The 12,074-nt window shown below is 39.8% G+C and overlaps 1 protein-coding gene and 1 long non-coding RNA gene across 3 annotated transcripts in view; one reads left to right on the top strand and one right to left on the bottom strand.

Annotated features, from left to right (window-relative positions):
• The window catches only part of LOC112148698, a 6,040-nt gene extending 5,621 nt beyond the window's left edge, over positions 1-419 (bottom strand). The window contains exon 1 of the long non-coding RNA XR_004948402.1: positions 282-419. This is a non-coding gene — a long non-coding RNA (uncharacterized LOC112148698). The remainder of the gene's footprint in view (positions 1-281) is intronic.
• Positions 1-12,074, top strand: part of dmrt1 (doublesex and mab-3 related transcription factor 1) — a 37,814-nt gene continuing 25,740 nt past the window's right edge. Inside the window, exons 1-5 of one of the 2 annotated variants that reach the window (XM_024275983.1) lie at positions 1-108; positions 304-590; positions 2,427-2,592; positions 4,373-4,530; positions 10,256-10,412. In XM_024275983.1, coding sequence (XP_024131751.1) covers positions 399-590; positions 2,427-2,592; positions 4,373-4,530; positions 10,256-10,412 — 673 coding nt within the window. In that variant the 5' untranslated portion in view covers positions 1-108; positions 304-398. Of the gene's footprint in view, positions 591-2,426; positions 2,593-4,372; positions 4,531-10,255; positions 10,413-12,074 lie in introns of both variants that reach the window. The other variant, XM_024275985.2, reaches the window with a different exon arrangement.

Here is a 12,074-nt window from a genome sequence, read left to right on the forward strand (position 1 = left end):
AAAAGAGAGAAACGGACGAAAAGTGTTACCGACGTTTTTTAAAAATGTTTTTTAAAATAATTTAAATGCGAAAGAAATAAGAGAGAACGAGACACTGAAGAGCAGCAGGTGTACAAACTTACTTTTTCTAAATTAGATATTTATTTGGACAGATTACTGTCTCAGTAAAAGTTACATGACGTCTGTATTACTTTTAAACTACAGCAAAACAGTGAAAACAGCAGAAGATTGAATGTTTCTATTTTCGTTGGTGGACAATAAAGTTTCAGATGACATTTTACCTTTTTTATGTCTGTGGATCAGGGGGGCTGCTCCACCCCGCCCACCTGCTCCGGTACAAGTGACCCCGCCTGACCAGGGCCCCTCCGCGCGCAGTCCGCTCACGTCTCCGGGCCGTCATGAGCAAAGAGAAGGGCCCCGGTTCCGGTCCGGACCCGCAGAGGTCCCCACGGATGCCCAAATGCTCCCGGTGCCGGAACCACGGCTTCGTGTCTCCGCTGAAAGGCCACAAGCGCTTCTGCCGCTGGAAGGACTGCCGCTGCGCCAAATGCAAGCTGATCGCGGAGCGCCAGAGAGTCATGGCGGCGCAGGTGAGCGCCTTCCCGCCACTTCTCACCAGACCAGAACTTTTTCTGAATTCACGTTAGCAAACTTTTATTCTTTTGCTTGTGTTTTTCTGTTGTTTGTTTGGAAATATCCATATTTTTAGCGGCGCTAAATTTTTAGCCACATTAAAAGTGTTAGCTAACACGGCTCTAAACCACGAACAAGCAGGTTCCGGTTCGTTTGATTTGATTTTTTTAATTAGACCATAAATGTTTAGGTCAAAATTTGTTTCGAAATAATAATATACATTTTTAATGAATTTTTTTAAAATTTTTGTGACAAAACGTTGACTTTAAAGTTGACTTTAAAACTAGCAAGCGAAAAGAAAATACGTTAGGACAAACTCGATTTTATTGGGATATTGATGTCATAATTTTGGGCGTTTTTGTTTGATTATTTTTTTCCTTAAAAAAAAAAAAAAAAAGTTTTGTTTTTTTCTGTACACCTGCCTATCAGATTTGGTCGATTTATTGTTTAAACTTTACCAGGAAACAGTTTCTATATCAAACGATGCTAAAATGGTTTTCAAAGTAAAAGTCTTCGTTTCCGGTTAAACCAGGGTTCTGCAGCCTGCGTCTGGAGCCACCTGAGGCTCGTTTACCTCTCTATAGGGGCCCCTAGCACTGTAAAAAGTGAAACAATAGATCAATTAGCAAAATTTCTGCAATATGTTACATTTATTATGATCAGTTTTCATTAAAAACATGTTGTAGTTGATAGTTTACTCAACTTAAATGTTTAATTTGATAAAAACTAATATTTTTAAATGCAACAAATCACAGAACTTTTGTTAATTTATACAACGTTTCACTTTTTACAGTTTGGGTTAAAAAAATAATGGCATTTTTTTCAAGTAAGAGTAACTAAATGAACCTTTATTTAATTTATATTAGTTAAGTTTTTAAGTTTATGACTGAGGTGCACCTGGAGGATAAACTATGTTGAGGTTTTGACATCTCTGCTGACTTGAAGAGCTCTTGTTTGTGCTTAGCTTCCTTCAGAATACACACATTTCAAATTATAAGCAAAACTTTGGTGAAAAAGTCTGATTGTTTATTAGTTTAAAGCACATATGTGCATATTGTGCTGTCCAGAGCCGCACTGTCATGATCCTGTCCGGCACAAGGCGTCTTTTATTTTGAAAGGAAATCATACGAGCTTCTGTCAAATGTAAACCATTATTTCACATGTTGAAAAAAATGCTAGTTTCTGTTCCCATTTATGTTTTTATTCATGCCACAAAACAGCCCAATTCATAATTATCATTAAATAACGCATTTTAATGAATGGACAGCAGTATCAAAATAAGACTTTGTGGCTCCTTCTAAGTTTGATCAGTAGAAAACGAGCCCAGATGGCTCTTTTACTGTTAAAGGTTGCAGACCTTTGGTTTAGAGTCAGACACATTTATCATTGAATTTTAAATTAAACTAAAGTAGTTTATTTAAATGTGAATAAACTTAAAGCAAAACTGATTTTCTGTGTAGACAACTGTTGATCTCCTCTCCTGAGGGTGTGGTGGTGGTGGTGGTTGGGCTAGAAGATGTTTTTGACCACATCCAGAAAACCGCCGTCCTAAAGAACCTTCTTCCATCGTTCCGTTCTTCTCTTTGAGGATCCTGTAAATATTTCCTCATTTTATGAATACGACAGATGTGTTAATTATTGCTAGTAAATAAATAATAAATACATTCATGTTCACTTGTTTTTTAACCTGAAAAACTACACAGAGGTTCTAAATAAACTGTCCTTAAAGGTGTTTCTGTGTATTCCTCTCAACGCTGCGTTAAGCCAAACCTGGTTAAAGCGTCTCTGCTCAGGTCGCCTTGAGGAGGCAGCAGGCTCAAGAGGAGGAGCTTGGGATTTGTAGTCCAGAGGCTGACCCTGAAGTGATGGTGAAGACTGAAGCCGGAGCCGACTGCCTGTTCTCCATGGAGGGGCGACCCGGTGCGCCGGCCGTCACCCCCACCCCTCTGTCCGCCTCAGGTACAGCCCATCATTCGGGTCTCTCTGATCCCAAACTTTACCTTCAGATTCATACAAAAACATCAAATCGTGAGCTGAAGACTTTGTGTTCAGGTAGAAAAACCACAAAAAGTGGTCAAATGTCCAAATAACACTAGAACTTATGTGTTGTATCCTCAGTAAATGAAAACAATGATAGAATTATGTGAATTCAGGATATTTGATGAAACAGTTTAGTGTGAAACTCAGCATTTAGAGGACTGTGTTCATTTTCCAGGACTGCTCAGCCACACTTTGCCCTGAAGGATAACTGCATTACAGCTGTTTAAAGAGAGAAATCACCATGGTAACAGCGCTTTTTCTATGAGGATGCTCATCTGAACACTTTTCAAAAAAGCTGCTGCAGGTTTGAACCGACTTAATGACTGTTTAATGATCACGTTCATGAAAACTGCTGGGGTCCACGGCAACAGTAAAAACCAACAACTTCAGGATTCATTATGTAAAAAAAAATGAAGCTGTTCAAAAGGAACGATGAGAAATAAAAATGTTAAACAAACTGCTTTTCTGGTTTAAAAAACACATTTTACCTGCTTAGAATTGGAAATCGTTTATTTAAAACAATCACAAGAAAAAATGTGAAATAAGAAAAGCCAAAGTAATATAGATAAATACATTTTCATATGTCAAAGTTAAAATGATTGTCATGATTTGATTGGAAGATAAAAATGAAAAGAGATACAAATCCATCTACATTCATCTGCATAAACATGTAAAAGATGCCATTATAATTACTCTTTATGATAAAAAGATGTATTTGTACTTCTACATACAATACATGCCACGGTAAATCTATTAAATGTGAGATTTTTAAATAGACTTTAGCTAAATGCTTTAAAAGGAGACAAACGTATTTAATCCATTTCTATTATACTTATTTTTTTCTTTGCCTCTGTTTGTTTTTCTTGACTTCTGTAAAAGTTTTGAAGAGTTTCTGCAATGAAGCATTCCTTCATTTTCTGATTGTTTTATTTAGAGTTTTGACTGAGTTTCTGCAATGAAACATTCCTTCATTTTCTGATTGTTTTATTTAGAGTTTTGACTGAGAGCCTCTGAAATGTCCTAAAGGCATCAGGTAGTTTAAGGACGGGTCAAGCGTAGATGTCTAAAGAGCCGGATGACGCCCCGAGCCGGTCCCTTCAGAGGAGGTTGCATGCAGGCTCTGATAAGGTGTTCCCTCCCCGCATGAGAGCGCACGTTGGAGCGAGCGTTTAGCAAAGGTCAAGGCCGCTCACATTGTGCTCCACTCTGTGTGGAAGTGTGAACTGCAGGTTTTTGCTTGGCTGCAGACTGTGGGGGAAAGAAGGAGTCTGGGACTGTCTGATACTGATGACAGGCTTTAGCTGCAGATACTGTAAATGACATTATCTGTGGCTGCGCTGGTGCACAGTGTCTTCATTATGTGAAGCCAAGAGATCGGCGTCTGCCTGAGAAGAATGTGGCCTTGCAGATAAGAACAGAACAGCAGATAGTGAGTAATTCTAATTCCTCCGCTTTGTTCGTCCTGATGGAACAATCTGCAGGTTCGGCTTCTGCCACTCCGCCTGTGGCCTGCAGGTGGTGCTGTTGGACAGTCAGAGAGCTGCAGCCCTGAAACAGTCTCAAGTTTCACTTGGATGCTGACTTAAATCTTTATCAATTTATCACAGTTTATTTTAAATATATTCCCAAATTCTTCTTTTTGAAGACTCTAAAAGCTTCCAGACTTTCATTACTGGCTCATGTTTTTGTGTTTTGTGAGGGAGCTGCTCGGCCTCGTCGTCCAGCCCGCCGGCTGCGGGCCGGGTTCCCCCCGAGGAAGCGTCTGACCTGCTGCTGGAAACCTCCTACTATAATTTCTACCAGCCTTCAAGATATTCCTCGTACTATGGAAACCTGTACAACTACCAGCAGTACCAGGTGTGTGTGCTGAAAGGAGGCGGTTTCTTTTCTGTTCTGTTACAGAAATACAGAGATTTTTGTCTCATTTATGACCTTTGAGGTGTTTGGAAAATATTATAGAAATATTCAAACAAACTGAAATAAAGCTTGAATAAATAAACCACTTTAATATTGAATCAGCTTATGGTCATCATTGAAGGTAACTGTAAATTTGAGTTCATATCTATTAAAACTGTTTCATGAGTTTTCTGGTTATAAATCCTTTTTAGAAACAAATTGTTTAAATGCTTGTTTTTATTTAAAGAGATTTTTTTCATTTTTTTAAGTTTATTGATTCATTTTTTTTGCCTTAAATATTAAGAAGTCTTTATTAACATTTCAGTTCATTTTTTGTGTTTGCTGTAGTTTTCTAAAAAAAATATTTTTTTCAAAGCAATCTCTTTTTATTTTAATATTTAAGAAAAATTAGATGAAAATATAAATGGTTTGAGAAGATGAGGTTCAGTTTTTTCCTGTTTGGAGGAAACGTCATGGATCCTCGTTGGACCGCCGCTCTAACGTTCTTGTTTGGAACTTTTCAGGAGTTTGTGATTCATTGATTATTTTCTAAAACCACTTTTGTTTTATTAATAATGCCTTTTTATTAACATTTATTATTTTATTCTGAAACCAAATGGTTAAATCTAAGTTCATTTTATTTTTTTAAAGAGGATTTTTCATATTTGGACATTTACTTTAATTGAATTCTTTTTTGTAGAACATTTTATTATTTTTGAACATAATTCCATAAATCAGCTGTTTTAAACATCCATAAATTTACTATAACGGGTGTCAAACTCAGTTGCTCTGGGGGCCAAAACCCAAAACACACTTAGATAACAGACCGAACACATTTATTGAAAACACTAAAACTACATTTTTAAAACAACTTAATTATGAATAATAAAAAGGCAAAATTATATAAGTTAGAAATGAGTGTAATAACAATAAAATAAAATGATCTGGAGGGCCGGATAGAATTACCCGGAGGGCCGGATCCGGCCCCCGGGCCGTGACTCTGACACGTGTGGATTATAAGATCCAGTTTTGAATTGTCATAAACTGGATGTAAACAAACTTACATTAAAAAGAAGTCATCTTTTTTAATATAGTAAACTGAGGTTTCTCCAGTTCCTTAACAATCCAGCAGATTATCAGAGTGAAGCGGGATCTGTTCTGACCCGTTTTGGTTTTCTTCATCATCTTCTAACCAGACGGCCTCTTCGCTCTTGGAATTCTCAAATCCCACATTTTTTCTTTAACCCAGTTCTTGGGTTATTCATGTTGGGATTTACTTTTGGGTTACATTTTGAAGCAACACTCATTTTTGGTTTTAGTGTTTCCATTTTAACCCAATTTAATGTATTTCCTGAGTTAAAATACACCGCAGAGTTGAGTTATAAACAAGCTAACGTTTTTTGTTTTTAACTATGGAGATTCGCACGTCTGCCCGGTTCTGAAACAGTTCTGAACAGGAAGTCGTGAGGACAGGAAGGAGGAGAAAGGACTTTCAGAATAAAACGCCTCATAAAGAATCTGCATTTCATCTTCGGGTTTATTGTGATGCGTCTCTTCCTGCTGCCTGAACAGAGTTGAAGCCCCCCCACATGTAAACTCTGATAGTTTTATCTGCTGAGGCAGCAGACCCCCCCCCCACCCCCACAGTGGTCTAGGAGTTTTAAGGTGAAACTTTCCTGATGCATGCTCTGCCTGCAGCTCATTTTGATCCCCCCCCCAGGTTGGTAACATCTCGTTTTGGGGTCAGCGCCTCAAAGCTGCAGCACGCCGCCGAGCCCAAACTGCAAAGGTTAATGGTATTGTCTGTCTGACAGGCGAGCGGGCGAGCCGCCACGCCTGAGCGCTCCGGGAAGAAAGTGAGCACATTAATGCTAATCAGTTAGCTCCCTTTAGCATAATTTAGCCATCGCCGCGGTGATTTATGATTTTCTGTGTGGCGGTGTCAGGCTGAAACACGCCTCCTGAAATTGACTTCTGCACGTGTGTGAATATCTGGAGCTGATTATTTGAAGATGAGCTCCACAAACAAAGTATCTCTGAAGGATGAAATATGTTGGAGCGTTTATTTGAAATGTAGCGGACTGTGTGAACGCTGCTGGGGCGGAGTCTGTCTTCCAACCGTTAAGCAGCTTGTCTTCTCTGCTCAGAGAGGAGAAGTTTCCTGGAGGTGATCTCTGGGTGTTATTTGAGCGGGATCTGTAGCTTTGGCTGAATCCCTCCATAACAATGCGCTGCTTATCGCCGGAACGCCATCTGCCTGCTCTGCTCTGCACTCAGCGCTGCTTGGCTGTCATGCAGGTGGAGGATGATGGCATGATGGTGCTGAAGCTTCCAGACAGGAGATGGTGCCAGATAAGGAGCCGGGTCCTCTCAGGGCGGTAAGGACCCCCCTCCCCCTCCAGGGACTTAGTGCTGCTGGAGCGTGGAAGATTTCCTCTTAAGGAAACGGCGGCGTACCGCGTTTCTTCTGACTTACAGGGAGCGCCGTGCAGATGCAGTTCTGGGTCAAACTGAGCCTGACATGTATGTTGCAGACAGACTGTGTGTTGATCTTCTCAGCTTCAGAATGTCTCTGGTTTGTGCAGAAACATCATCTTCTTTATTGACACTAATGAAGCATGAATGATCTGTGGTGGTTCTCTGACGGCGTCTGGAGGGTTTCTTTGGGGGGTTGCATCGGATGAGGCCTGCAGGCCCAACTCTGAGGAGGGCCTCAGTGAAAGCATCTGACATACCTGCATAGAGCTGCCACAAAACATTATTTAATAGTCGACTAATCTCTGATTATTGTTACGATTAGTCGACTAATCAGGCCGTGCATCGAGTGGATGTAAAACACATTTGAACCCTCATTAGCTTTAAACTTGAAGTGTTTCAGCTCTATGCTGACTAAAATAAAGACAATAGTTTATTAAGCCTTTAATGAATCATGCAGCTTTTCTCCGTCATTATCTTCTGGGTTTAAAACAAGACTTAAATCAAATGAAGCAAACGGAATCGACCACAGAAAGCGAGATAAAAGCCTGCACTTATTTCTTTAAAGCTTTAAAAAATATTTAATAAAACATGTATAAAGTATTTCAAAACCTATTAACTCATATAAACACTCAAAATATTTGCTCACTGAGGTCCATTTATAAAAGCATTAATGAGATATTTGAACTCAAGATATTCCTGAACATGAAACAGTCTCAGAATGTTTATATAAACAAAGAGCTTTGGGACATCGCATCTTAAAGAGAGGAAAAGTATATTTTTAAAAAGGGAGAAAAGCAGGAAATGTTAGTCGCCCGCAGCATACCCGTAGATAAAATGATAATTTTCTCTCTCCAGTTCAGTGAGCAGTTTATGACCTTCATATTTTGTGCGGGTCATCTGCGTGGCCCGTAACACAGTTTCCACCTGTAAGGACGTCTGGGTCTAAACCTTCAGAAGATGTTAAGAAGTCTGGTTGGAGAACAGGAAGTCCAGTCAGACCAGGTTCTAGGTGTTCCTGTTAAGGACCTGAATGGTCTGTGGGAAGAAGCTCCTCCTCATCCTCTATTATTATGATCTCAATGCAGATATTTGTCAGAACATTAGTGAGTCCAAATCTCCTTTGGTTCAGATTAATATGGAGCGCAGACTCCAGCGTCTGCGCAGCTGCAGCCGTGGTGATAAAGTCTGATGTCAGAACTTCAGCATCTTTGGTTTCTCCCCGTTTGCTGTAGTGCTGACAGAAACGATTATTTTAATAGCAGACTAATCACCGATTATTTTTTCAGATTAGTCGATTAATCAGGTCATGCACAAAGTGGATTTAAAACACACATCTTCATTTTCATTAGCTTTAAGCTAACTAAAAACTAGATGTATAGCATGAACTGTGAAAATGCTAGTGTGAATGCCGCAAGCTGAATGTGATGCTAGTGCTAATAGCTGAAAACTCTGAAATTGATAGCTGAAATTTCTGATGCTAACAGCTGAAGAGGCTGAAGCTGATAGCCAGCAAAAATATTAGTTAAATTCCAAATGCCAAATTACCCTAAAAAATGTAAAGTAAAATCCTAAATTAGCCAAAACATTTAGCTGAAATTTTAGCTGAACTCCAAATTGTTGTAAAAAAAAAAAAAACGTAATAAATGCCAAAATATTCCAAAAATATTCCAACCTGACTCCACACAATATAGAGTGATGACTAATCGACTCCTAAATTAGTCTAATCGTTTCAGCCCTGGTTTGCTGCCACATTTTTCCGTCATTTCAGCTTCATTTCTGTGACAAAAACACGTCTTGAGTTTTACTTGTGCCTAATTTCTACTGTAGATAAAAGCGTCTCAGATTCACCTGAAAGAATCTTCTCAGTTATAAAGAAGACAAATATCTGCGACTTCAGCAAGTTTCTCCCGCCGCTTTGGTTAGCAGGAGAAATGTGGTTTTAGCAGCGTTCATGAATGTGCTGCAGTCTGGAACGGTTCTGGTTCCGTCAGCCCGCGGCTCCATCTCTGTGGTATTTTTCACAGCCTAACGCTGCAGCCGAGTGTCGCTTAAATAACAGTTTATAAAGCTGTCGCAGAGCTGATGGGGTGGACAATACAGGTGACATATTACAGGCTGACAGAAATCAAATTCCATAAAAATGAAATTGAAAACCTTCGGTGAGGCGGCGGCCTTGCTGCTGAGCAAGTTTCACTGGGGGGGGGGGCACAGAGAGGCGACTCCGGCTCGGTTTGGAGGAAAACCAGGAGTCTGTGGATCTAAGCAGCTGATCTGTGTTAACCTGTCAATAACACGAGGAAAAGAAATGAATCTAAAAGTTCAAAATCCTTCGCTAAAACGCCACTTCTCCTGCAGGAAGTAACCTCTGAGGATTTGAACCGACCACTGGCCGCGTGAAGCATGTTTATCTTAACGGGAGTTTTCTGAAAACGTGCTGGAGCATTACTGCTGTGCCTGGGGAGAGCGGTTGCCATAGAAACTCAGACCAACTGAATACGAGCATCTGTACCACAAATACCAGGTGACTGAATTGACTTGATTTGGTTGGAGCTGGAATAAACCATTAACTCTGGGTGACATCACTCGGTCCAGTTCTAACATACAGTCAGTGGTTGTGAACCAGGAGTGACCAATCGCCATCAACCAAGTGAAGGAAGCGAGTAAAGAAAGTGTGGCGGCCATAGAAAGTCAATAAACCAAAAAATCGATATTGTTTTTCTAAAAATGGCCTTCAGCCAATCAGCATCCTCTCATCTAGTCCACGTCAACGAGCTGTTGAAGGAGAAATGACAAACGTTTTATTGTTGTAATCTCACGTTTTCCTCTAAGTTTATCAATTTAATTCAGAATAATTGTCTGAACTTTAAACTTAGCAGCTTTTCCAGATAAATCTGTGACATTTAAGTAAAAAAATATAAACGTTTCAAATTGTATTTATTAAGCGATTCATTTTTTTGTTCGATTAATTAATGATGAATTCATCGAGTTTATTTGCCATATTTTTAACCCATTACTGGTGGTAAAAAGCCTAATTTTGAGGTCTTTTATTTAAGCTTGTGACATTGTGGCGCAGTAAAAGATCAAAATAAAACTGAAAAGAGGGCTGTGTTATTTTTCTTTATTATTAAAGATTTTCAACTTTTCTCTGGTGACTAATCATCATAACTTGTTAACTGTTGAACTAAGCGGGTCTCCTCTGTGTTTGAAGCAGATGCCTCACACTGACAGCCGCCTGTCCGGCCACAGCGTGTCCTCTCAGTACCGCATGCACTCCTTCTACCCCGGGACCGCCTACCTGCCGCAGGGCCTGGGCTCGTCGGTGCCGCCGTACTTCAGCCTGGAGGACAACGACGGCGCGGCCGCCTGTAAGCCGCACTCTCTCTCTGCTCAGGCTCCATAAAGTTTTAGGCCGACTTTCTCCAGCCGCCTCCAGGGGAGGATGGCACTTCAGAACGGAGGGCCGTAAAATGTCATTTAGACTTTTATTAGACTTTTTTATTCCAACTTTATTGCAGATGCAGTACTTTGAATGTAGCTGTGACTGGATCTTCTGCTGAGCTGTGCTTATATAGAACAACAAATCTGTAGATTTAGTTTCAGGTTTCTAGCTTTAAAAACAAGAAAAACCCTGAATCTCAGAGAGCTGCCGTGACTTTAGGAAGAAGACGACTCCAGAACTGATCAAATCCCCCATCAGATCCTCCTCTCGGAGGCTGTGTGCAGCATCATAGATCTGACCTGCGACCGTTTTCCATTCCAAAATATGTTTTTATTCAAGGAAACTTCCAGACTGAAAGCGGTCATGATGCTCTGCAGCTTTACAGGTAAAGAACAAAACGACGACTGGAGGAAATGCTGACTCATCTTCTGTAGCTGTGAAGCAGCAGCGGCTCACCTCATTCATGAACCACGACAACAAGACACGTTTACTGATTGGTCACAAGTTTTAAGGGGTGGGTGAGAAGTAGCCCATATAAAGTAAAAAAAAGCCTCTATTGATATAAACGTAGAGCCCACTCCAATGAATCTGGTGTTTGTAAAATGTTTCTTTGGTATTTTTCTGATAATGAACATTAACACAGAAAATGAAGCTTATATTTGCATTTCTAAGTATTTCTTTATTCACATCGTGTATTTTTGACGTAGAAAACACGCTGGGTGTGGCCACAAGCTCCTTGCTTCAGTAGCTGTGTTTCCATTAACTCAAATTTCACAAATTTATTTTCTATAATAAATTCTCTTAATGGAAACGCCACAATTTTGAAAAAAACTCTAATTTTTTGAAAAAAAAAAAGTTTTTGCGCTTAGACGAGATGGTTTTTGGGGCGAATCAAAATAGACATTTTTCACAAAGCTGTAATGGAAACACTTTATTTGAAATAATTGGGCTTCTTACTATGAATGGGAGGAATAGCCTCCTAACATAAATTACACATCGCAGTCTTCTGCTCCGCGTCTGACGTCTTGAATCCATAATGTAACCAAATCATAGACGTATCCCTCTTTAGCTGAAAGGGTTTCTTCTTGGGCTGTTTGCATCGGAGTTTCGGTCTGTTCCACGTCAATCGATCTGCACTCGTGTTAAGTAACATAAAGATTATCCTAAAACCCGCGCAAGAACGTAAAGCAGCTTTATATTGCAGATCCACAAGACGGAGTTTCTTTGGGAAGAATCTCTTTTTAAATTGTCTCTATTTTCAATTATATTCAGTTTTTTTGTGTACACGCTGACGAAGTGACACCTGCGATGTTGTCTCGACCTATTTAATGATATATTTGGTGTAAAAATGGATCAAATAGGTTATAAATGATATAAACAACAGAAGAGAAATAGGACGATAGACACTTTTCTATCGCCCACATGATATGTATCGTTATATAGCCCACACGATATATATCGTCATATCGCCCACACCATATGTATCGGCATATCGCCCACACAATATGTATTGTCATATCGCCCACATATGTATCGTCATATCGCCCACATGATATGTATCGTCATATCGCCCACACGATATTAATTG

The sequence above is a fragment of the Oryzias melastigma genome, linkage group LG9 (genome assembly GCF_002922805.2).
Source record: "Oryzias melastigma strain HK-1 linkage group LG9, ASM292280v2, whole genome shotgun sequence".
Lineage (NCBI taxonomy): Eukaryota > Metazoa > Chordata > Actinopteri > Beloniformes > Adrianichthyidae > Oryzias > Oryzias melastigma.